This window comes from Cryptomeria japonica, chromosome 8 (assembly GCF_030272615.1).
Source record: "Cryptomeria japonica chromosome 8, Sugi_1.0, whole genome shotgun sequence".
Lineage (NCBI taxonomy): Eukaryota > Viridiplantae > Streptophyta > Pinopsida > Cupressales > Cupressaceae > Cryptomeria > Cryptomeria japonica.
In genome coordinates, this window is record NC_081412.1 from 178,720,151 (window position 1) to 178,747,924 (window position 27,774).

Consider the following 27,774-nt stretch of genomic DNA (forward strand, 5'->3'; position numbering starts at 1 on the left):
CGAGACATGGTGAATTCCATGCTTAAGCTTGAAAATTGAAAATTTGTCTAAGGCATGAAAGTCAAAGGGTCAAAGAGGAATTAAAAGCAAAATCCCCTCGGGCAGATTTTTGAATTTTCTATTTTTAGACACCAAATCTTATCAAAATCTGGAAAGTTTTGTAGATTTGGACTCATGAGATAATTCTCTCTCCTGGACCCGGGTCCTAAATTCTAGGAAAATTCCTAAAAAAATAGGAAATGTGGCAAATTGGTCAAAAGGCTCCCTGCGGACATGATGAATTCAAAGAGCACAAAAAATCCCTTCCTCAGGGAAGAATTGCGCCCAAGAAGAAGAAATTCCAAGAAAGGTGAAAAATTGACTAAGTGATGGAAATTCCTTCCTTCACAACAGAATTCTTAGAAAAGGTGAGAATTTGGCTAAGTGTTGGAAATTCCTTCCTTCACGACAAAATTTGTAGAAAAGGTGAAACGTTGGCTAAGGCATGAAGAATTTCCTTCTCCAGGGGTAAGGAACAAATTTCTTTCCAAAGGAGAATTCCTTCACAACAAGAAATCACACCCAAGGATGAATTGAAGATAAAATTTCTAAGGTAAGGAAGGAATCAGGGATGAACTGAACAAGAAATTTCCCCCCAGGGAAAAATTTGAAAAATCCATTCTCGGGCATCAAATCACATCCAAATCTCAAAAATTTTCATAGATTTGGATTCATAGGAGAATTCTCTCCCTCTTGGACTTGAAACCCTAATTTGTGGAAAATTCCTAAAAAATAGGAAATATGCAAAATTGATGAAAAATCTCCTCCAGAGCAAGGAAAGTTGAAGAGACTTCAAGAAAATTCTTCCTGAATCAAATTTTCTCTCCCCAACAATTCGAGATGTGTAAGAGCGGATATACAACGGCAGGGTCCACTTGCATGGCGAGGATCTATTGAACGCATGGCAATATGGTGGCGCATTCATTGTTGGAATATTTGACCAAATGGCGACCCGGTCATTGCATGTTGAATTTATGGCGGATTCTCAGTGCATGTCGCCGTTGCATGAAGGATGATGGGCATTTATTCCTTGCATGGAGATGTTTATTATATTCTAGGCATGATCGATATAGTGGGGTGCATTTAATGCACTAATGGGCGCTATTTTGGGCTCATGGAATAATTGTATATGGGCTTCATGGGGTATTAATTGCAGATTCCCACCTTGTTGCATCTTGAGTGGAGAATCTTCTAGGGTTAAACCCTAATTAGGGTTTGCATTGCCTGAGGCCTATATAAGGGGTGATCCCCCTCATTTAGAAGGGGGGAGAGATTATTATCTGAGATTGTTGCATCAGGATTGTGAAGTAGCCAACTTAATACATTGTGTGATTTTGATGGTGTATTATTGTTCTATTTTGGCAATCTGCATGGTCTTGCTCTCTTCAATTAGATTAGATTTGCTTATATGTTGTTAGGGGAATTGGATTTGATAGGATTAGTTGTTGCAGAATTTGAGCTCATACTTTTGGTGTGCAGCTGATTGTTGTATACAGTGCAAAGTTAGCTTGAGCCTTTTGATGTGTATACGCTTAACTTCGATCATCAGTAAAGATTGTTCGATCCGGTGGTCTATATTGATGATTTGAAAACCCTCCATGCACCCTTTGAAGATTGCATCGTCTTCGTGTAGTTGTGCTCTGCTGGTGAAACGAAGTGTGGTTTGATTTTGCATGAGTTATCCCATCTCCTGTTCTTAGGATTAGATTAGCTTTAGCATAGTTCTCTCTACCCCATTCTCATTTACATTCCGCATAATTTGAAAAATCCAAAACTAGAGCTTTCATTGCAAATCATCCGTGCAGAAATCCTTGAGCTTGCATGAGTTTTCTTCAATTGAACACACGTAAGTCCCCTTGGGTTATCAGCAAACCCATCAAACAACTGAGTCACGTCCACGCATTGAAGGAACCTTGGAATTAGCCGTTTGAACTTTAAGCAATCCTAGCATACGAACTGATCTTGATCAAGAGAGGATAAGGTGACCGTTGGTGACTTTATTATGTGTTAGACGCTGTCATAAAAAACATGTCAACAAGCAGCACTATAACTTTTGCAGCAACTAGAATTACTTGAGCAGCAGGGTGTCAATGACCATTGGTAGAGATGTTTCCCAATGATGTGAAATCTAGACGACACTTGGTTCTTTAACTTTATTTTCTACCTCCAACTGTCAAATGAGCACATGACCTCCTTAGTTGGTTTTATTCTCCCATAGGCATTTCATCACACACTGTTCTTAATGATTTTGTTTGGGGTTGAGCAGAGCAGATGGCAAGTTTTAAATTGTTGCAAATATTGCTTTAATGGTGCAACACAAAGCTAGTTTGGTTTTGGAAGGTGGCAGATCTGAGTTTAAATGATCAAATCATTCTTTTCGTCATCCATGTGACATCTTAGGGCCAATAAAACAAAGACAATGTGTGGCTGTGAGATATGAACAGAAATGTGGTAGGTTGTTTTGGAACAAAAATTATACCCCAAGTCGTGCAAAAATTCAGAATTCTTTGATGCTCTTCCCTTTGCATGGCGGAGTTTTAAGACATCTTTTACCACCTTTGAAGGTCTACGGCGGAGTTTTGATGGCATCTTCAACACTACCCTTTGCACCTTGGGTGGACTTTGGTGCTACTTCTACCATAGGTGGAGTTTTTAACTATCTCCCCATGGCGGACTTTGGTGATATCTCCATGCAAGGTTGAGTTTGGTGGCATCTCCCCATGGCTTCCTAGAGCGGACTTTGGAGCTTGCTCTTCCTACCTTGGGCGGACTTTGGTGAGTCCTCTACCTTGGGCGGACTTTGATGAATCCTCCACCATGGGCGGACTTTGATAGATCCTCTACCTTCTTCATGGTGGACTTCTAAGGACACCAAGGGCTACTAAGGCATGGCGGAGTTTTGGTGGGTCTCTCCATGGGCGGAGGTTTGAAGGTCACCAAGGAGGGCGGAGTTTTTGTGTTTCCTTTCCAAGGCATGGCGGAGTTTAAAGACACCTCTTAGGGCGGACTTCAAGCAACATCCCCTAGGGCAGACTTTAAGCAAGGCTCCCACCACTTGGCATGCTTGGGCGGACTTTTGGAGGTCTTCCCTATAGCCTAGGCGGAGTTTGATGTTATCTATGGCGGAGTTTGAGACTTTACCCCATGGGCCTCCCAACCTATCTTACACATGGCCGAGTTTTGAGACCTCTATGGTGGAGTTTAGACAAGGCTCCCACCATTTGCAGACCTTGGGCAGACTTTTGATGGGTCTCCACATGGCTATGGCGGAGTTTGAGGACCATTCCCAAGGCTTCTCCAAGACAATGGCGGAGTTTGAGGACCATTCCCACATGGGCAGCCTTTTGATTGCACCCCTTGGGCGGACTTTGGAGTGTTGGCCACCAAGGATGCTAGGGTAGGGCGGAGTTTTACTAGGTTCCCACATGGCGGACTTTGGAGAGTCCCAAGACATGGCGGACTTTGGTGGCATCTCTCCATGCACCCCACACACACATGGCGGACTTTTGGAGGGTCTTCTCTTCATGGCCTCCCGCATCATGACATCATTTGAACCTGCAACCATACTTTGAAACCTTCGTTAGCCAGACTTAGAAGAATTCTTAGAAAAATTTCAAAATTTCACAGCTTAATCAAATTTAACCGGATTAACTTGAAATTTGAAATTCGTGCCTAGGTGGATCATCTGAGGCATCACGCCCCCTAAAATGTAGGGATTTGGCTTTTTGGGTCAAGACTTGGAAATTTTGGATCCCGGTCGAGGCAGTTCAGTGGTAGCAGTGCAAACCCTAAGTACCCATTCTGAAAAAGTAAAAAAGCAAACTTTCTAAAAATAGAAAGAAAACTTTCTAAAAATAGCCATACCAGGGATTGCGCTAGAAATGCCAAAAATGAAACTTCCTAAAAAATAGGAAAAAGCAAAAAAGCAAACTTTCTAAAAATAGAAAGTTGTCTAAATTCATCCAGATCGATTGCGATCTTTGTCCTTTGGCCTCTCTAAGCGCTTTGAAGGTGTCTTGACTCTAGAATCATTGGGTTTGCAAAAACTAACTTCCAATCTTAGGACTTGAAATGTTAGAAACTGAGCAAGGCTTGGTAAAATTGGAACGAAAGGTCATAGGAAACTAACAAAAACCCTAGAAAGCATGAAACAGAGAGGGTCCCCATTTGCAATGGGACGATTTGTGAAAAAGGTCACAACATGCCCCATTGCCCCAACTCATGTAGTAGTTCTGCGACTTGGGGATTAAGAGATTCCCATCAATATTATCCAAGACCGCATCAATTTCGCCCAAAAAGGCATGCAGAAACACCATTTGACGTAGTTTCTTAGCTTGTGCCTTACTCATCCCCATGTAGATGAGCATGGCTGAGAACATAGCTGAGATGTCTGAATTCATGCGATAGCGATGGTAGGCTCGTACAAATTCCTTCCCCAGTATTCTTTTGATGGCATGTAGGACCAGAGGCTGCCCTGTGGCCACCATGGCACACAGACGCTTGTCCATTACCACTCCAAGGAATGCCATCTGCCTTTTCGTAGATTCCAAGAGAATCGGCGTGTCCATCTTTAAAAGAAAGCTTCTGCAATGCAAATATCTTAAACCTCTGTGGACATAGTGAGCTCTGGGTCGTTTTGGCTTTCCTTATAAGCTGTTATCCACTTATCACAATGATAGCTGCCTCACCCATATTTAGTGAGGTGTCCTAGAAATGATTATATCATATCTACTTCACCCCCTGTGCTGGATATCTCACATGCTTCAACCTTTAAAGACCCTTCCCATTCCTTATGTTCGATTGTACCATTGGGTGAAATACGCAGCCATCTTATGAATGTTTCTATAAGAGATTGCCAGCACATGTCCTTTTAATTACCCCAATCTTCCTTAAATCATTTGCATGCTTTGGCTTGGAATTCATTCCTACGATTTCAAGATTTAATTAATGCCACTTTAATTCGGTGCAGCCCTTCTCCACACAGTTAAGACATGATATTCCTTGTTGTTACCTGTGAGATTCTTGCCGTTTCTTGCTAGTAACAGTGGTTTTCCACTGTCCTAAGTTATGCTTTAGAATTATACAGATCTACAAGAATGTTTTTAATTTCCAATTGGTCTTATTCAAAATTTAGTTTACACATTTGTTCCCCTTTCAGTATGATTCCCATCCTTAAGCTTTTCTACATCCTCATTCAAGATATTTTGCACCGAACATGGCTACATCAACATTTTTATGTACATGGGGGTTATAGATCAAATATTTATACTGATGTAACTAACATGTCATTTCATTTGTGTAGCTGGTGGTGAGACTGACAAAGGATATAATAAAGACATACCATGTTTGTAATCCCACATTCACATACTCTGAAAATTTCAACCCAAAGCGCTACCTTACAAAACCTTCCATGGGAGTGCTGAATGGTGGTCTGGATAACGTAAATTCAGACTATATTTTAACAGTAAATGCTGTGCTGGTGAACTCAGATAGAAATTGCAGGTACAATCAAATCACTTCCTTCTATTGCATTATATTTTTACAATATGTTCTTGCACAGGAAAACATGATCTGCTTGTATAGTTAATCATCCACAGAAAATGTTTTTTCATGCTTGATTAGTTAATAGTAATAGTAATACTTATTAATGCAAACATTTTCTTCTCTTTCAGTTGCATATATGTGCTAAATTTATAAAATAATTTTTCACAATTGTGTTTATGGAGCTATATAATTGTTGTAAGTCTGGACTGCCATTATATGTCAAATGTTGACTGTCAATTTGATTTGATGTTTTAGTCCTTCAAGCCACAACCACTTTTAGAGAAGTGGTTTTGGACATTGTAAAGATCCTATTTATGCATAGGCAGTATTTTACAGAATAGAGATATGGCCTGGATTATAAGGTACTAATAAAGGAATCATAAATATAATACTTCATTTTTAAATGTATGTTAACACAATTTACAAGTTTAAGTTGTGAATCTAGTTGATGAATGGGATGCTTACACAAGGCAAATTTTTAACAAGCTTCATTCACCTCAAACCACTGGTTGTTTTTTTGTGTTTTGAATTTTATGACCAAATGTATAAGGAATTTTTATTATATAAATTGGTATAAACGTATATCTGATTCTTTAAGACTGGGTCTTGTTTACTGGCATATTATTACAGTACCGATTGTATATCAACACTACCAATTGCAATAATATGCAGATGATAATAATACACACCAGATTGATTGTATGTGTATATCTGTTTAAATGTTTTATTGAATGTAGTGCTTACTTACAATTACAGTAGATTAGGAAGGGCCATTCAAGAATCAGACATCTTCCCTGACAACAAAAATACTATTTAGAGGACCCAGTTCTTGGTTAAACACTGACCATTGGTAATCCCTTATAACTATTTATTCATCACTGCACAAAGCCAACTCTTACCAATTGACTGTGCAACAAAGTTTTCAATGTTTTACACACTTACCAATGACTGGACAGCAGATGAATCTGCTGCCAATTGGAAGTGCTGTATAGTTTCTGCAGGTTGTACAATATTTATTGGATGGTAACCCTATAATGATGTATAATGTCAAAAAAGTATGTCGTAACTTGTCAGGCATGATTGATGTTCAATTTGTTGGCATACAGCAATGAAATAGACACAATTTTTAAGCTTGTACTCAGCACACTTTACCAAGTGTATGGTTCCTTTTGATATGAATTAGTCAATGATAGCTTGCCTTTGATCAATGGTTGGTTGCCTAACACTACCAATGGTTTGGTCAATGATAGCTTGCTTGATGGTGGGCTCCCTGGCAGTAATTTGCTTGACAATGGATTATGCATGTGTTACAATGTCATTAACCAATCCAAATTTTGGTTGTTGTACAGTGGGACCGATAGGCTGCTGCAGTCAATTTTGAGAGTATTGTACTGCTGTAAACTTGTTTTGCATAGTCAACCTTACAGACAATACAGTTGCAGGCTGCAGGGGACTGTACGCCTAGTTCAACATTTGACAATACAACAGAATGGGAGCATTGTGAATGGGACTGAGTGCACAATTTGATGTTTGAACTTTGTAGGGTATATGGTAAGATTGTGAACATGTTGCAATGTCATGAACTGATATTAATTTTGGTGGTTGTACAGTGGGATCCACAGGCTGTTGCAACCAAATTTGAGAATGTTGTACTGCTGTAATCTTGTTTTGCGTAGTCAACCTTGCAGACCATGCTGTTGCAGGTGCAGGGACTGTACAACTAGTTCAACATTTAACAATACAATAGAATGAGAGCATTGTGCACAGGACTGAGTGCACAATTTGATTTTTGAACTTTGTAAGGCGTATGATAGGATTTGCAGATAAGCTTATAGATGTGAATTCTATGTGGGGGAGTGATTTTGTTGCTTGTAAGATAAAATCATGCTCTTAGGGATTGTTGTGTGATAGGGTCAGCAATTGGTTTTATGATTGAATCTGTATTATAGTCTACAATGTCAATAAGGGAATTTACGATGGTAGAGTTGGGCGGATGTTCAACAATGTCTTCAAATGTAATACACTGGATGTTCTTCTGTTGGATCGGCATACCATAGGGATTGGGTGTGCACAAAAGTACTTAGCTGTCCATTTGGCAGTTGAATTGGATGTTGGGTGAACATTGTTAGATACTTGTTCTTTTTCCTGTACTTCAGCTTGAAGATTGTCATAAATTAATAATTATATTAATTGTCTCAGACCTGTCGATAATGTTTTAATTCTAAACATTCGTGGCTTGCTTTACACTCATACCATCCTAATCCTCTAGTCGCACTGAACTATTCTCTCTAACTTGAGTTTTAAATGTTCCCTTATTTTGCTTCTTGTCATCTCCTTCTACTTGTTCATCTTCATTATTTGCACGATTTCAATAAAATTGCAGTCAGGTTAAAATTGCAGTCAGGTTGAAGTTCCAAGGTTTCTTTAACGTTCCACTCCATGGGGCCTTTATCATTCTTCTCTATTCACGTTTCTTTATAGTCCAAATTCAATGAATCCAAGGAAGTGGCTTACTCACTACTTGATTCCCTAGATCAATTATATGATTCTGATCTTTTCAATGGAAAGTATGTTCTTTTTGTAGTTATGGTTGACTTTGGCTACTACCAACCAACTTCAATCTAACAATGGATCATACAGCTTCAAATGTAATGAGATAACAACAAATTTTAATATGAATGCTTGAGCTTCAATTATTACCTTTTGTACTATGAGAACTTTGAGCGCCATTATTCCTTGTTGGTTTGCTCCTACCAACTAGAAAGTTGCAGTACAAACAGTGGGATTGCCCAAGCTTCACTAGGAATCTTCTATAATCATGTTCATGTCAGATCCACCATCAATTGTAGTTGTCAAGTTTTTTCCAAGAATCTCCATATGCATCATTGTTGTTCTTTGAGCTAGATTTGGTTCAAGAAGCATGGACAAATTATCTAATCTCTTGATAACAAAGGTTCAATTATTGGGTTCTCCTTAATGAGTGGTAGCATGCACCATTTGATCCTTCTCAAGTACAATTTTATCCATAACATTTCTAAGTTTGAAAATACTTTGCAATAAATTCACTACTTCAATTGGTATGATGGTTTGAAGTACTTCACTTGCAATAATTTTATTTGCCTCCAATTAGTTCCTTATTGAATTTGCATATTCATTTGAGTGGCGACATATATTTTCCATAGCATCCTCTATTTTGGCCTTTGTGTTGTGAAGTCTTTCTTTTTCACTACATGGGTTTGATATGAGGCCTTCTTTGCTTGGGCTTGTGTAATGGTCAATACTTCATCCTCAACTACATCAATCATGTTGATGTTCATGCTGATTTTTTTGCGTTGGACATCTAGTGTCAACATGATCACTAGGTCCACACCATCTATAAAGTAGTCTTGTATTGCCTTGATTTCTTGGGTAGTTTGTTGCAAAGTGGCCCTGTTTGTTGTACTTTTGACATTGTATGATGGGCCAAGTCATATTGTATTTGACTAGCATCATTGAGTAGCATGAGAATGCCTTGCAAGCTATCAACTTTCTCTCAATAAGAAATGCAAGGAGAATCTTTTAAACTGTACAGGGCTAGCTGAGTTGACTCTTGTTGAGCTGGGAAAAATTGAAGTATTACATTCCCTAAAGTCATAAGTATCACTCATGTACCCCTTTGTGAAAATGTTTGTATATAGTTTCTGCTTTGTGTGTCTTGTGTTGTTTTGTTGTCATGTGTTGTTTCTAAGTCTATTTATGCTGTTCACTAGGTGATCTAGGAAAATACATGACTCTTTGTACAACAAACAATTTATTTGTCTACTTGCAAAACTTGAGATTTTGGAAGCTCTCCTATGTCCCAAGTATGTGTCCTAGTCCCCTGACGGAGCCAATTATTGTATCTATACCAAAACAACTTGGATTACCCAAATCACTAGTATCGTTTTACCCCATTTTGACTATTTAGGATGTTACTTGTTTCATTCTGACGGCAGGTAGGGCTTAACAAACAATAGTGGAGAAAAGTGCCAAAATCTCCTCTAGGTGCATCAAAAATTCAAAAAATGAATTTTATTTGATTTTAATGAAAATTTGTAGTTGAAACAAGATTTTCAATGAGTTTGGAATGTCATCTTGATCCTGAAATTTGACTAAGTCTGGAAAATTGGAGAATCCTTCAAAAACTAGATTTTGCATTATTAGTCCTAGAGGCCTGAAACCACTCTCAAACATCCTGACAATATATATGAAATATAACTTAAAGTATAAGCACTTATACTTAAATGTTATATTTCATATATAGTCCGCCCTCTTGAGAGACCTTCAAAGTCCGCCATGGGTTGGGAGGTCATGTGGGAGCACTCTTCAAAGTCCGCCCAAGCAGATGGAAAGTGCCTCAAAGTCCGCCCAAGCATGTGTAGAGCGCCTCAAAGTCCGCCCAAGGTGGGAGCACTCTTTTAAGTCCGCCCAAGCATGCCAAGTGATGGAGAAGCCTTGTCCAAAGTCCGCCCAAGAAGAGAGGTCATGTGGGAGCTAACTTCAAAGTCCGCCATGCCTTAGGAGAGTCATGAGGAGGGACCTTCAAAGTCCGCCCCATGCCTTAGTTAAATTTACACCTTGATGGAGGCCATGTTGAAGGAACACTCACCAAAGTCCACCCAAGAAGAGAGGTCATGTGGGAGCTAACTTCAAAGTCCGCCCCATGCCTTAGTCAAATTTACACCTTGATGGAGGCCATGAAGGAGCAAAGGCTAAAGTCCGCCCAAGGTCTTCAAGGCCATGTAGGAGAGACCTCCAAAGTCCGCCAAGGGTAAAGAGAGCCATGAGGAGAGGCCTTCAAAGTCCGCCCCATGCCTTAGCCAAAAAAATTCGCCATGAAGGAGCCTTGTCCAAAGTCCGCCATGCCTTGGGAGGCCATGAAGGAGCAATGTCTAAAGTCCGCCCCATGCCTTAGCCAAAATTTCGCCTTGGTGGAGCCAAGTCTAAAGTCCGCCAAAGGTTAGAGAGCCATGTAGGAGGTGCCACCAAAGTCCGCCATGCCTAAGGGGACTCACCAAAACTCCGCCCATGGTGCTGGTCATCCAAAACTCCGCCCAAGGTGCTGTTGAGTGAATGGCCTTGAAACTCCGCCCTATCCTACCATGTTGGTGGCCAACCCTTCAAAGTCCGATGGCCAACACTCTAAAGTCCGCCGTGTGTGTGGGGTGCCCAAGGGGTGAAGTCCAAAGTCTGCCCTATGTTGGAGACCCATCAAAACTCTGCCCTACCCTAGCAAAATGATGCAAAGGTCTAGAAGTCTGCCCATGTTGGAGATGTCTTAGAAGTCCGCCTAGGGGGTGTGTTCCAAAGTCCGCCCTATGCCCTAGCTAAAAAGCCGCCTTGATTGAGCTTTGCTCAAAGTCCGCCCTCCATGTTGAAGGGACCCTTCAAAACTCCGCCCAAGGAAGTAGATGCTAAGTATGATGTTGAAGAGCCTTCTCAAACTCCACCATGCCTTGGAGAGGTAAGGAAAGTCCGCCCAAGTTTGAGGAAGATGAAGGTAAGCCTCCAAAAGTCTGCCTACACATAAAAGTCAAACAGAATCAACAAAAATACAAAGTGATGTCATGAAAATCCTTCAAGATTTCGAACTTAAATCCAAAATAGAAAGTTTTCAAAAGGAGAATATTGGAAGATTAATAAATATTTCGAACTTATAGCCAAATTGGAAACTTTTGGAAGATATTTTCTTTGAATTTGGGAACATGACAACACTTTCCAAAAGAATGAAGTTAAAATTGGAAACATGATTTGGAAGATTTTAAGGGTTTCTGATTGAGGATTTAACTTTATTTACAAATACTTCATTGTAAACTTCATTTCTACACCAAGAAGTTCGAAAATATTGAGAGCATAGTAAAATACTTTCAGTTTGGAGTTCATCTGGAGAAAGTTTTGGATATTGCTGGAAGATGGATAAACTTTTTTGACAAAAGTTTCACAGATTTTTGGAGAAAGACAACCACTATAAGGACCGAATATTGAATCTCTCCTGAATTTTTGAGTATTTTTGAAGGTGAAATTAAATTCATGATGCAGATTTATGTATTTTCTGAGTTTTTTTCAGAGTTTGAGAAACGATTTTTAGTAAATTTGTTCGAATTTCTAAGGGAGGAAAATTATTATTTTTGGCTGAGTACAAGAAATTTTCGGAGTTATAACACTTGGTGTTGGATTATGATCACAATTATCTTGAAGGTTGGAGAATTTACATGTGAAAATCCCATTCTAATGGCTAAGTATGAAAATGAAGTGAAATTTTCCAAACACTTAGCCGTTCGCAGCCTCAATTTTCTTTAATCCAAGATAGATTTCTAACTTATTTTCCTTTGGTTTTACAGGTCGCAGGATGAAATAGAAGTGGGATCATCATAGAGATCGCAGTTGGAGTTTCAAGCCAAACGAAAGATTGAGGACAAGTTCATAGGCAAGATTCATCCGGGCGTGAAGATAGCCAAAATTTGGCTAAGTATGGGAAATGTTTCACAAATAAAATTCCAATTTCCTCAATTATGATGAAGGCATGTCAGGGTATCGAGAAGAAGGACATGATCACAGCGAATGCTTGAACAACTTGATCCCATCATTTCATATTTGCAAGGGGTTACCCAAAGCTTTTTAACCCTCCTCCCACGCAACATAAATTGGCAACTGAAGGCAGGATCATCACAGAAAACACAAATGGAGATTCGAGCCAATTTTAGAATTGAAAACGGGACCACGAGCAAGGTTCGTCCGAGCATAGAGAGGGACAAAATTTGACTAAGTATGAGAAATACTTCGCGAAGAGATTTCTTCTCCAAATTCGAGGCACTTGAAAGAATCTCAAGTCATCAAGAAAGAAAAGTTCTCAGACTTGGTGAAAATATGGGAAAGTTAAATAAACTTCCAACTTCTTGAAGGATTTCATCTTCGGAAGGAATTGAAAAATACAAGCTCCCAAGCATAATCAAATGGTGACAAGAAGGAATCAAATTTCCATACTTAGACAATTTCTTGACACAAATTGGAAAATTCAAGGAAGACATTCAACACATTGAGGTGGCGCCTCGTCATCTTCCAACCAATCAGATCGCTCCAAGTCAGCATGTCCAGATTCGATGAACCTGACTTATCCAGAAGCTTCTAGAAGGGCACACTTCACAATGCAACAACCTTTTATTTTCATTGATGGTTCATATTTAGCAAGAAGGACAAGTGTCCCAAATGTAATTGGTCGAGGGTAGTTAGTTTTGGGAAACCCTAAGGGGGTTTTATAGCTTTCAATCTGGGCCCTTGATCACTGTTTGATCTCGGCCGTTCATTTATTCTTGAAGCTATATAAGGTTGCCTCCTCTCATTTGGAGAGTGTGAGGTTTTTGATGTATTGTTGCTTAAGGTCATTTTCAGATAATATATTGCATGTGCGTTGCTTTGTAATCTCTATTATTTGAATGATTTGCATGGTTTGAATTGCCTCAACACTTTGTTAGAATTAATTTAGATTTGCTTTCATTGTTGTTAATTTGAATGAAGGATTTGATAAGTGTCAATTGATGGTGTATTTCCGCTCATACTTTTGGTAAATGGATGATTTCCATTCTACCGTGCAAAGTTAGTCTGAGCCCATCCCATGTGCATCCCAACATCTCGATCATAAGCACAACCCATTGAAGATTGCACTGGCCTTGTGTAGTTATCCCTAGTGCGGCGAAGCAAGGTTTGGTTTCTCGAAAGCACCCAGTTGATACTGTCTCTGAAATTTGTAGGATTAGATTAGCCTTCCTAAACCCTATCTCTTTTTCCCTTTCTTTTGAAAGTCTAAATCCCAAAAAAATTCCCCAAAAAAAAAGAAGAGCCTAAAATTGCTAAATCCATCTAAGTTGAGCAGTTCAAAAATACTTGTCAAATGTAAGTCCCCCTTGAAAATTTCAGCATACACTACCCAAGAAGCTATTCCACTAAAGTCGCTTGTTCGCACATATAGACCTTGGAATCAGTAGTGATTTTTCAGGAGAGGATAGAATACCTTCGGGTATCCTATCCTAATGTTTGGTAGATGATAAAACAGACACCAACAGGAATCCACAAGATTTGATAGGAAAATATTATTATATTCACTCCAAAAGCCATTGATGACTTATTGGGCATTCTTGTCTTAGACTCTATTGTTGGGGTTACTATGGCTACATGTTAGGCACGATAGGATTCAAATGAAGTGTGCTTGAAATAGGTTTTTAACATTTTCATCATTGCTTGCACAACAAAATGAGGCTTTCAAGGTTGTTACAAAAACTCTTATAAGAGATGAATTTAATTATGTCCTTGGTTGTATAATCATATTGGTAAACATGATTTAGGAGGGCTAGAGACAAGGATATTACATTTGTGGATGTTTTATGTGTTCAACATGGTTAGTGTTGCAACTTACAAGTTCGATTCGGATTTCCTCATTTGTGAAAGCGTCTATTAGCAGTTGCATACAAGAATTCTATATGATGTCATATTTGGTGTACAACTTTACATGTGAGGACGTCCCTAGGTTTGAACAAAGTGGGTGAATATGAGACCACTAGCCTTATCTATAGTCATCTTCCTCAACTACAATATGGATACTCTCTTAGGAGACTACATGTATTCATTGAAAATTTGATTATGAGCATGGACACATCATATGAAGAGCAGCTTTCACATGAAGCCATTAGGGAAATTCATGAAGATGAGATTGGTTCATACGATTTCCAACATTTACTACATTAGGGTTGTAGGATTCAATGGAAGGCCTCTTATGCTACCCAGGTACCCATACAACAAGTTTCTCTTACTATAATTGAACAAGCAGTTGATAGTAATTACTTCGATTTACAAATCCATGCACAAAGAGGGTCCACTAGGGCCTATACCTATTGGTCATTATTCTTGTAGGGCAAGTGAGGTTGCTAAGGGTGTTGATAAAGATATTGCTATTTATAACTTTGGGGTGCTTGAAATTAGGTCGTTATTTGGCCTAGGTGGTTAAGTGGAAGAAAAGATGGGAAAAAAGTATGTGCATTTACCCCATTTAGAAGAATGTTGGGCAAATTGTGAAAACGAATCTCAAGTTACAAAAAGGCATTATTATTGCTTTACTATAACTCATATATAAGCATATTATTTATTTAAGTGTCTCGATGAGCTTTTAGAGGTGAGATCACGTATGATAAAAAGGGTTAGTTACAATTCCATTTCCAACGATAAATTGGGCTGATCCTTTTATCATATTCTTAGCTATGTTATTGGTCCACCCCCTAGAGGACCCAGGAACCTAGTCGCAATCTAGTTTGGCTCGGGTTCGAGGTCCAAATCTGGTTCTTCATGGGTGCTGCTAGGGCTAGCCATGTCACCTGTGTGTTTGTCTCAAATAAACCCAGGAGAACTTGCGACAAATTTCACATGTTTTTCTTCATTTTATCTTGTATCCTTTTGCATCATTTGTCGTCGGCAGCTGCTCCTCTCTCGGGCTTTGGGGCCAGTGAAGGCTAGCGAGGTTCTTGGTGCTAGCTCCTTAATCTTCGGGAATTGGGCTAGAGGGCAGGCACTGGCACGAATGGTGGCATTTCGGGAGCAATTTGAGCATTTCTTAATCCTCAATGTTGTAGAGGCAAACCGCACAATTGGAGGCTTTGGCCTCGACTTTTAATTCCTTGACCAAATTGTATTTGAAAATTAGGAAGCTCTTGATCACCGTTTTCTCCAGTCTGGGCAACATCTCCCTGATAAACTAGTCTTCCTCATTATTATTATTATTATCATTCATGCCATTGCCGTCAATGGTGCTTGTGTGGCTGCAGTTGTCGACGAAGATGGCAAAGGCAGCCATGGAGCAATAAATGAACTACAAATATATTTACATATTTCATATATATATATATGTTTTTGTATAAATGAACCCAAAACGAACCCAACCTGTTTTTTTTGGGCTGAACCTATGAACTGAACCCTCGAACCTAGACCTGGACTTGCATTGGTAACTTAGATCCTTAGAGCATAGCAGTTGGAATGTGATTTAAAGAGCTTCTAATTGGATACACATGAATGAAAAGAGCTCAAGGAAAAGAAGATTATACGTGCAACTTCCTCTAGGATTCCAAAACCCACTAAAATTCAATCACATCAGCATTAAGTGGCATAAAAGGAACATAATATTGCTGTATCTTCAGCTCTACAGGTTACTCTTTCTAGTGGATTGAAGAAGAGACATGCAAGCAGAGTTATTATAGTGGCATCGGGCGATGCACAACCCAAGAGAAGAATCAAGATCCTTGCAAAGAAAAGGGTAACATATCCTCCATGGATGAGACTTGCTATTCCTACAATAGATACTCCAAAATCAGTAGACAAAGAGAGCATATCAGAATCCATTGCCACCACTTTAGCTTGGGCGGGGAAGTCACTTTCAACCTCTTCAAACCTTGACTCCCATTTATTTGTTCATTTGAGGTTTCACCCATTTCTTTGTCTACTCCTCATCAACTTTCGCTTCCACTTCCAAGACACCCACTTATATCTATGAAGGAAAAGTGGTGAATCTAGGTGGGTGTGGAGGTGAAATCAAAAGAAACTCAGCAGAAGGCTCCCAGGTGGTTAGATGAGATGGTAAATAAAAAAAGAAAAATAATGGAAATGATACTATTGAACATCATAACCAATCTTTTCCTTGCTCAAGGATTGTCCTACAAATAAGGCAAATTTTCAAACCATTTAAAGGAGGGAGGATCAAGAAAATATCTCTGTCTAAACAGTTGGACTACCATTCAATTTGGATATTCAAGATGCACAACCAACATATTACACAATTGTAGAAACTCCTTTGGGTAAGGGCACTAGATAGTTAGATCTTAATTCGCTGGTAACAACTTTGGCAAAAAGGAATATAGAAGGATGGAAAGGACAAGGTCAAGTTGAAACAATATATCAGACCCTTGATAACTTATATTGAGCACTTGCTCAATCCCATCCTAGACATTTCTTCAGCTCCATTAGGTGTGAAAGACTCCATGGGTCCACGACTGGTTAAGATTGCATCATATGGCAAAACAATGGAAACTTGGATTGAAAAGTTTTAGCGAAGATTGGCTGAAATTAATTTAAGGGGATGATTATGCAATCAACAAAGAGATGGAGGAAGATTACAAATAATTGCAAAGCATATTCTCGAGATGAAAAACATGTTTGAAGCAGAGTAACGAGACTTGCCAAGGCGAGTCCAAGGCAAGCTAGGCTGGCCAGTTTTGGGAGAGACTCGGTCTTCGAGTCTTTCCCAGATTCCTGGAGTCTTGGCGAGTCCCGATCCAAAGACTCGACAATTTTAATTTTTTTGAAAAGAAAAACCTGCAAAATTTCTATGCTTGTTTGGTTTACGACATGCCCATTTAGGATTTAAAAAAACATCAAAATGGTGTGGCCTGTACTCCAGTGGGGGTGCTGCCCCCAAACCCCTGTAAGGGGTGCTACTCCTCAAAACCATTTTGGTGTTTTCCCCAACCGCCATCAAACCATTAGTCTAAGCAAGTAGTAGGCCAATGATGAATCATGATCATAAAAATCTACAAAATACATATCCCTTGTTGCAAATCTCTACATCTTCACAATCAAAGCCACAATCAAGGATTATCTTGTTTCATACATTGGACAACTTGATTAGCATATAAGGACCACCATAGGCAAAGATGGCATGCTATAGTCCTTGTACTGCTAAATACAAGTTAAATCATAGTTGGCAAGAAATGCCATTTTCATAATGCAAAATGTATCAATCATGCCTTATATAGACAATCTATAGAAGAATCCCATCTATTAGTGTCCTAGCTAAGGTCAAATAGAAAATAACCTTCTTTAACCATTCTTAATTGTTAATGAGCTTGTCAACAAAACAAGCAGTCTTGAAGGCTTAAAGAGAAATTTAATAATAAATTCTTCACTTGAATACATACACCAATCATTGAGACACAAGCAAATATCATGGCTACATCATTATCTAGGACCTATCTTAGATGCTAGCACATGACTTAGCATGATGTTGGGATGAATAATGCAACCTCTGCTGATCCATAGACTTATAATTATAGTTTCAATGCAATGGATTTCATATTTGATGAGTTTTATAATTGTACACATTTGACAATGTTTATATATCAAAGTGAGTTGTTTCCTTAAGCTAAAATTTGCATTTATACATACTTGATCAATTTATACTTGTTTATTTGATTAAATTAGCTTCTATTTGATGATGTTATTGTGTCTTTAAGGTTTATTTATCAAAGAGTGCATGAAACAATTTTTAAATCCTTAAAAATCTCTGAATTTCTTGGGTTTTTCAATTTGCTGAGTGTTTACTGAGTTTTTGCTGAGTTTGGGTGCTGAGTCCAAGTCTTGTAACTATGTTTTGAAGTTGAATCATTCTTTTGATTGGTATGAATCTGCTGCTAGGTTCTTTGTGGAGATGGCACAGTTTATTGTTACCGCTTTAAAGAAATGACAAATAAATTGGAAGGATTGAAATGTGAGGTCAATTTGTTCCTCAATTCAACTCTTGCTTTGGAAAGGATGTAGAAGGAAACAATAGGGAAAAGGATGAGTTGGAAAAGGACTTCACAAACAGTGTGAAGGAAGACCTGGCAAGTCCCACATAATTCAGTGAGGAGAAGATAGGGTAGCTGATGGCTTTAATGCAAACCACCCAGTTTGAAGGGCAAGGACAACAAAAATAGGAAAGGTTAATTGTTGAGAATGATTAAGTGCTGTATACTGACGAGTTGAGGCTTTGAAGTATTTCATTGCTGGATCGAGATGGAGTGAAAGCAGTTGCCAAAGTTTTCAGAGAGTACAGATTGAAGAAACAAAGTGATCAACAAGAATTCACTTAATCATCAGAACAGCCAGTACAATCATCGTAGTGATTGCAATTTCCAGCGAGTGTGTAGACTGCCATTTTCAGACAATGTAAAAAATGGAATCATCTCTGCATTGTGGTTAGCAACAAAAGCTGGCTCTTACCATATGAAAATGTGGATTAGAAGAATAAATATCATTATCAACCGCCATGGAAGATCTAATACAATATATAATGATTTTAAGGTTGAGTGACTTAGACTTAGTCCGCTTGATTAGGCAATCTGTGGAGGGTGAAAGGAATGCCTCTTGGAAACCATCCTAAAATCCAGGGTTGTTGATCCTCTCACTGTAAAGAAGAAGTTGGAAATATACTTTAAGACTGCTTGGACTATGGACAAGGAGTTGTTGCTGATCCTCTATAAAGAATAATTGACTCTCCTTTTATAGTGTGAGAAAAATAGGGTTGAGGTACCTTGGTGGCAACTTGCAAAGGGGAACAGTCTCATTGATTTATCATCATCTATGGTTAAAAAATATCATTAGGAGGAATTTTGATTCTTCCAACAACTGTAATATGTTTAAAGTAGGGGTAATTAATTTGATGGTCCAAGGATTTTTGTGAGAAGGTTGATATTTAGAATGCTTGCTTTCTCGAGTTAAAGATCCAAGTACCTCTAATTGGGACTAAACAAGGTAGTGTGCCCCTTAACCTTGTACATGCAGTAATATCTCATTTGGATTTCATAGTATATGGGACATCTTGAAATAAAGTGCTCCTCATTCTCTATCTCTTGTAGAGAGAAAAGGTGAAAAATCCTATCAACTTAATGAATATAGTAGTTGGTATCAATCCATGAGTAGCATGAGCACACTCTCAACTAATGAAGAAGAATCCTGATGTAATGTCCCGTCTTAGGAACAATGCAGTTTAACCACAAAATGCAATGCTCTGATACCACTTATAATGTCCCCTTATGGTCAAACTTAGGAAATTGGGACAATTACCTATCAAAGATCATTTGCAAGAGATTTCTTTTCTTAATAATCTCAAATAGTGCCTAAGATAATAACAATAGAAGTTGATACTTTACCAATGAGGCTTATTATAAAATACAATTGATGTTACTTATATTCTGATATTATAAAATAGATGAAAACCAATATTGCTGCTATCTCTGATTTTGCTCTAAAATATACACAAGGTGATTTGGTCTATTTATTAATAATGATAAGATTATCTTGCTATCTCAGATATGAATGATAAATGTGCAAAGAAGATCTTTATTGCCTCACTGAATCCCATCAACTTAATGAATATGGTAGTTGGTATCAATCCTGTTGAGACATGGACCAGCTAGGACTCGAACCTAGGACCTTCCATACGCTGCTGGAGTGCTCTACCACTGAGCTACTGGCCCCTCTTGGACCAGTCCATCGTCGGTCCGGGTGTGGCTTATTTCCAACATCGACACCCCCCCTTAAGCCACACCTCTCGTGTGCTTGGGGCTCCTAGCCTGGACCTGGCTCTGATACTATGTTGAGACATGGACCAGCTAGGACTTGAACCTAGGACCTTCCATACGCTGCTGGAGTGCTCTACCACTGAGCTACTGGCCCCTCTTGGACCAGTCCATCGTCAGTCCGGGTGTGGCTTATTTCCAACACCAACAAATCCATGAGTAGCATGAGCACACTCTCAACTAATGAATAAGGATCCTGACGTAATGTCGCGTCTTAGGAACAATGCAATATAACCACAAAGTGCAATGCTCTGATACCACTTATAATGTCCCCTTATGGTCAAACTTAGGAAATTGGGACAATTATCTATCAAAGATCATTTGCAAGAGATTTCTGTTCTTAATAATCTCAAATAGTGAACCAGAGGAGCGTACATCATGTCCTGTCCACAGATTAAGCTAGATGTGTCGGACAGAGGATGGGATATGTGTTTTGCCATGAGCCGATATAGCTGGACACTTGTTGGCCATTCTATGTTTTCTCCTAATGTTTGTTTTTATTTTGCAGGAGATTTTCAGGAATTCTATTCAGTAGTTGTGGTGTTCATCGATGCACATATCTGGTTGTTTGAAGGTTGTTTTTTTGCATAGTTTGTATCAGTCTATGGATATCAGCTTCAAACATTTCAAGTTTTGGTATTTTGTATTATCTGCATGTAGTCAGAGGGACATTATTAAATTAACAGTTTGCAGATAATTTGTAATTATCTCTGGCAATTTTGCCTAAGCGACATAAACACTGATGTATCTTTTTATTATATTATTTATAATATGTTGGCTTCTATGTCTTTTAATTAAAAAAAAAAATAACAATAGAAGTTGATACTTTACCAATGAGACTTATTATAAAATACAATTGATATTACTTATATTCTGATATTATAAAATAGATGAAAGCCAATATTGCTGCTATCTCTGATTTTGCTCTAAAACATATGCAAGGTGATTTGGTCTACTTAATATAATAATGATAAGATTATCTTATCTCAGATATGAAAGATTGATAAATGTGCAAAGAAGATCTTTATTGTCTCACTGAATTTACTATTGCTAATAGCGATGTAATGCTCTTTCCTGATATACTGATATGAACTTGCAATGTTCTTGTTGATACTCTTGCTAGTGTCTGATCTTGGTCCTTAAACTTATGCAATTACTTTCCAAATATCGCTTAGAAGGATATGATGGTCTGCTGTTCCTTATATGTCTTTATGAGTATGCAGAGGTATATGACGATATCACTTACTGTGATATGTTGCTGTCCCTGATCTGAAATTATATGCTTGCAACAATAGTTAATGGTGTTGTTTCTGATATGAATTTTGATGTATGCAACCTATATGCCAAAGGTGAAATGCTCAAGAGAGCCGATCCAAATAGGATTCAACTAAAGAAGACAAGTTCCAATTTGATGATTCCTTGGGATGAGTTCGTTCCCCATGAAATATCTTGTAGGATTGAAGGTTTGCATCCTTGGGTTGGGAATGGACATACCTTTCCCTTAATCGCAGCTCTTTCTGATTCCTTAATCACTTCCTTTGATAAGGAATAATTAATTAACTAATATTAATGACTGTTTATTGATTAAATATGCTTAGTTCGATCTGCTGTGTAAACATGGATTACTTATTAATTGTTGCATGCTCTTATGGATCACACTATTAGTGATGATGAAATCGCAATTATATGAAGTCACCTCAGATTTTCTTATGTATTTGTCGTATACTTATCTTGCTGTCTTAATATGATCTCTGCATGTTATAATTAATTGCCACCTTTGTCTTATGAAGCTATACCATTCCATGGTGAAGTCACACTTTCATCTGTCTTCATCAACATTGAATCTTGCATTAATGTTTCCTCCAGCTTTATGAAATCGCACCATATTGGAGTTGGCTATTTCATCAGAGTCTTCTTCTAATACAATCGTTGATCTTTCACTTTGTAATCTGATCATATCTTTTACCAACAGAAATGTTGTATGAGGTTGCTATCTTAGAATCCTAATGACTGTATACCATCGCTGTCTTGTCATTCTCCAATATACTCAATGTTGTATGTTATATTGATGTGATCGCTGTATGCTAATGTTAGTTACTTTACCTTGTGATCAAGTCGCTGCTTTTAGTATATGCATAGGCTGTACAATATGATTGCTGTTTTTTAACATTAATCTCTTTGGCATACTTCCTTAATCTTATAATATCTCTTAATGCCAACTAGGGAAATCACCTTATTTATTAGACTTCATGATTTCCCTGATACACTTTGATGCTTATTAACTACTTGAACTCTTATTTGCTATGTACAAATAACTACTAACGATCTTGTAACTATCAGGAGGTGCTCAAGGTCTGCCTCTCCTTGATCTCATATGTGATTTATTGTTGTTTCATTATTAGGGAAAAGATGGAGACATCGGACCCGAGGCCATGAATCTAATGATGCTGAATTCTTGGACAACAATGTGCTTGCAAAGAATAATAATTTATCTTGTAGATATCTTCTTGTGTTGACATGCATCCAATCACATAATGCGAAGTATCATCAAACTTCACCACAGATAGGAGTCCAAGTTGGCTCAATGTTTAGACTTCTGATAGAAATGCCCACTTATCTAGATTTGAACTCACAATGCTTACTTAGGAAAAAAACTCACGATATTTTGAATACATTCACCATGTCTTACAATTACTATAGTCAGCACTGCTGGTTCAATCGAATATTTTCTTACACTATACTGTTACACACAGTCGGGAGATTATTCAATTCACTAGGGACACTTATTTGAGTCTTGGGTCTATCTAACATATTCTTTGGTAATTGGCATTTGCCTATTTTCTAATTCAATGAGTAATTTGATATTTTTCTTGATTTGCTAGAGCTAATTCTAAAGCATTTTCAGGTACATTGTCAAAGATCTGCTTGGCCAAGGGACATTTGGTCAAGTTGTCAAATGTTGGTCCAGTGAAACAAATGGCCTTGTTGCGGTGAAAGTAATAAAAAATCAGCCTGCTTACTACCATCAGGCAGTGGTTGAGGTCTCCATTTTGAATACGGTAAGCATATCTAGGCATTTGATTGGGTTCGAGCAATTTTCATGTGGAAGTAACAATTGTATGCATGTTCTTGTAATTTTAAAATTTGCATTATAATCTGTTTTGTCTTCTTGCAGTTGAATAAGAAGTTTGATCCAGAAAATAAACATCACATTGTTCGTATGCGTGATCATTTTGTATTTCATGGGCACTTGTGCATAGTGTTCGAAATGCTTGGAGCAAATTTGTGAGTTTATAGCGTATCTAGAACCCACACAAACTGGAAAAAAATCACATTTCTTTTGAGAGTGGATTGTTGGAAGTTAAATGTTCTATGAAGGTTTATCCACAAGGCTTTCAACACATCATTTTTTTGGCCATTCTAATAAAGTCCTCTTATTTTTGGAGGGGTTCAACATTGATCCACTCTCTCTGACCTTAATTGAGTCTAGATCGAAATTTCGATATGAAGGAAAATTTTATATGCTTTGCTATATCTGTTAAAAAGAACATTATATGTTGTTTTCTTCTCATTCTTCCTGTTTATATTTTTTGGCTTGAATGCATTTCACATTTTTATAAACCTCCCATATTTCATTTTTTACAAACATTGATTCTTTGGCTTAATACCTTACTTCAAAACTTGCAAGATGTTTTAGTTTGTCCAGGAGGGTGATTTTTGATCTTTGCCTTATTACATTAATGCCCTGGCTCATTTTGCATTGATCATATAATTTCAATTTGGAGTTCAAGCAAATGTATTTTAGTTTATATTGATTTGTAATTTCAGTATCGTTTCAATACATGGATATGCTTTAATTGTTGTGTTGAAATTTCTTTTGTTCCCGACAATTAACAAACTATGAAGTTTTACAGGTACGAATTGATTAAAACGAATCAATTCAGGGGAATATCATTGACTTTGTTGAAGATCTTTGCAAAACAGGTATCCTGGATTGGTGTTTAAACTTCTACCCAATGCAGTTGACTAGAATTTTATCTTGTATTGTATTTGTTGGTTATACTTTCCAATAAAATTAATATATTGCTACCCATGATCATAATAGCCCTGGTAGTATTGCCATTACTTGTATTTACTGTTTTCTGTTTGTGTTCTAGATATTAGATTCTTTACTTGTCTTGCGAGATGCAAGTGTGATACATTGTGATTTGAAGCCAGAAAATATTCTTTTGACAACAAGGTAATTGACTTTCTTAGGCATGTTACCACTTTTGCTGCTTCTTTTCCTTGTCAGACTACTGACTTAGCTCCTCTGAAAATGTGCAGTATACATTCAACAGAAATCAAGCTCATTGATTTTGGTTCTGCATGCATGGAGAACCAAACAGTTTATTCTTACATTCAGGTATACACACCACAAAGTTTAACCACATTGTCAACCAATAATTCACATTTGTATAATTTAAAGACTTAATTTAAAGTGAATCTCTAATTCATGCAGTATTAATAATATACTTCTTGGGATTGTTACTGCAGAGCCGCTTCTACAGATCTCCCGAAGTTGTTCTTGGGCATCCGTATCCTCTGAAGTTTTGATATTATTGATTGTTGTTTTGTTAGACGATCATTAGGAGAAAGAGTGGTAAAATGTTTTAATGTTGACTTATAATTAGTCATCAGCATGTTTTGTTGCACTAGTATGGTGATGATTAAAGTTTGACAATGTTCTTTCTCGATGACTCATAAAGTTATTTTCTTGGTCCATCAATTGTTTACTGCCTTGTCAATAGTTTAAAAATTTAATATCTCCATGATGCATGACATACCAATATGAATCTAGGAAATGGAAAATTTGGTTGAGCATAGAAGCCCTTCTTGCCCGTCCCTAGCACTTACGTAAGTCATCTGTTCTGAAATCCCTCTCTTCCATAAGGTGGGATTCCTGATAGCCCCATTTTAGACACCATAACTGGTGAGGAGACTTGGTCTATAATTTGTGTTAATTTCCTCATTTTGTTCTATATCTTTCAATTGTTAATTAGTTGATCATCTCTTGGATGTTAATTGTCCTATATTCATGATAATGGTATCAGTTTTTCCAAACATCTACATGTAATATTATGAATTAATTGCACCTGATTCCATATTAAAATGTCACAGAGAGGACATACCTAAAATACTTTATGCATAGTTATCATGCAAGATATATCTCTGGAAGAACAGCATGTAAGCAGGCATAACAGCTAGGAAATTCACTTAGAAAACTTGTGCAAAATCCGTTGTGCGTTTCTGGCCAAGCAACATGCTGTTTTATTACGGAAACCCATGTTTGCAATTATTTTTTGTTTTCCTTTTTATGGTTATTTAGTTCTGTTTTTTAATGCAATCGAGTGGATTTTTTTCCCTTATAAATTTGACAAAGCCATGGGGGATGTAAAAATGCGCCTGAGAAGAATTGTGGTGGATAACACATGTCGTGTCCTGAAGCTATTTAGCAGGGTTCTACCCCCAAACTTAGTCCCAGTGTGAGTTGTCTCTCTATGCCAGGGCAGTTTGTGTTTTGAGGAGTCAGGTACACCCCTTTCCACATACACTGCTCAAACTTGGGGTGTGCCCTGCCTGAAGCCAACATTTACCCAGGTTCAAAACCAGGTGTAGAAAAAACAGTTTCAAAAACATTAAAACATTAAACCTAAATCCAAAAGTAACTATTGTAAACTGTAAAATGACATCAGAGAATAAAAGCGAGACAAAAAAATCTACCTCTCATTCTACACCCACCTTTCATTGATGCCCAGGGCTGAAACTTTGTAATATCCCCTTTTGAAAAAGGATTTAATAATAAATAATAAAAAAAAATATAATATAATTAAAATTTAATTCAGTTTAATGAATGGTCAAAAGGCATGAAATGAAGAGTTATAATCCATCAAACATGAGTTATAAAAAGGAGAAGAGTTCATTAGTGTAATGTCCCCATTTTTCCAGTGATCACTCAAGAATCCTAGATTTGCCTGTTAGTCATCTCTGTAGGCAAATGATGGGGTTAGGAGATGTTTGGTTCACCGGGAGGAGTTATGCTTAGCCAGTTTTGGAGCTTTGTGGGAAATTATTCAATAAAGTTTATAATAAAAGCTTATAAAAGCTTATAAACCTTATAAGTTACTTTTTCTATTAATAGAAAATTTAATGAAAGTAACTTTATGAAGTTATAACTTTATTTTACAAAAGTTAATAAAAGTAACTTTATGACTTAATAAGTAACTTTTATTACCTTGCACAACTTCCTAGGTGAGTTTTTAATTAAAAGGTGGCCACACTTTAATGTTATGTTGACCCCTCATGCTGGTTGAATTATTGAAAAGAGGAAAGATTCCATTGGAATCTTTAGAAGATGCCAAATGAGGTCGAATTAGGGATTGGCGGCTTAAAGAAGGTTGTACGTGCAATTTGGGCATTATGTTTTTCGGAAATCATTCATTTTTTCTTCTCTGCAGCAGTATGCCATAGCAGGTACAGCTTGTGGATTTCTGATTGAGGATGAAAACCTTCAATCCAGGGTTGGTTGGACGAAACCCCAGCCATTTCTAGCATTTCAGCATTCAAGGAAAGCCTCAAATCGGGTAACAAAAGGCCAAATTTAGAGGTTTTAATGATTGATCAGCATCAATAAAGCTTAATTCTCAGATCTAGGTGGTTTACCATCATTTCCAGCAAATAAATGGTTTCTACAGCCAGCCGTACTATTCCTAGGCTAGCCATATCATCCTTGGAAGCCTGAGAATTGCAAATAAATTGATAAGGAGGGTTTTGGAGCAGCTATCACTTGTGAAATCATTGTTAGGAGGAAACTAAGGCATTTTGGTGGTTTATTTGGTGAAACCCCAGCATATTTGAATGATATCAGCAAATTAGTGGGGAAAAGGAAGCAATTTTGGTGATCTCTCCTGACAAGATTTCAAAATAAGACTATTCATCCCTTCAATTGTTTTTGATAATTATTGTTTAGAGGAATAAAACATGTTGGAGCAAAGAACTATGGGAACCAGGTCATAGATGCCTTGGGAAAGGCAAGGCACATCTTATAGAGGTTTTTTTCTGATGGTGAGGATGAGCAAATGTAGGATACAGGTAATGAGGATACATTGGCTTCTGCCCACATTACAATTGCCTCATTGTTCGGAGTACCGTGGTACTACCCCTTTCGAATGAAGGGAACTTCTAGTGGACAACCAGTGGATTGCTTGGTAGATACAGGTGCTACCTACAACTTCTTGAGTGTGTAGTCAGTTGAGAAGTTTGGATTATAGGTTGAGGAATTTTCAGGATTTAGAGTGACAATTGCTAGTGGTAGTACCTTGAGTTGCACTACGAGAGTTCCTCAACTTAGCCTTCAGTTGGGAACTTATCTCTTGACTGATGATTTCTATGTGATACTGATAGAGTAATATGATGTGGTCTTAGGCATGCAGTGGTTTCAATCCATTGGTAGATATACATTTGATTACCATAAGTTGCAGTTGGAGTTCTCAGTGGATGGGAAGGAAGTGGTGTTGAAAGCTTCATCGGATGGCAAGCCTAAAGGAATGACAACATACTGGTTGGAAGCTAATAATGGTGCATCTTGTAGTAAATCAGATTTTGTGCATTTTGGGACAGGTGATATAGAGCAGTGTCAGAGGTTGAATGAAGATTGGTTGGCAAGAGCACGACATGCCAAATTGATAGCCCAATAAGCTAAGAAGCATCTCCTACATATTCATGACCTTCACTATCCTATGTTGAATGATGGACAAATTTT

General features: G+C 37.8%; 1 protein-coding gene across 2 annotated transcripts in view; it reads left to right on the plus strand.

Moving 5' to 3' along the window:
• Positions 1–27,774, plus strand: part of LOC131048401 (dual specificity protein kinase YAK1 homolog) — a 44,296-nt gene that overhangs the window by 7,700 nt on the left and 8,822 nt on the right. Inside the window, exons 2-8 of one of the 2 annotated variants that reach the window (XM_057982355.2) lie at positions 5,342–5,541; positions 22,879–23,032; positions 23,149–23,258; positions 23,888–23,957; positions 24,131–24,213; positions 24,300–24,378; positions 24,510–24,550. In XM_057982355.2, coding sequence (XP_057838338.2) covers positions 5,342–5,541; positions 22,879–23,032; positions 23,149–23,258; positions 23,888–23,957; positions 24,131–24,213; positions 24,300–24,378; positions 24,510–24,550 — 737 coding nt within the window. The remainder of the gene's footprint in view (positions 1–5,341; positions 5,542–22,878; positions 23,033–23,148; positions 23,259–23,887; positions 23,958–24,130; positions 24,214–24,299; positions 24,379–24,509; positions 24,551–27,774) is intronic. The other variant, XM_057982356.2, reaches the window with a different exon arrangement.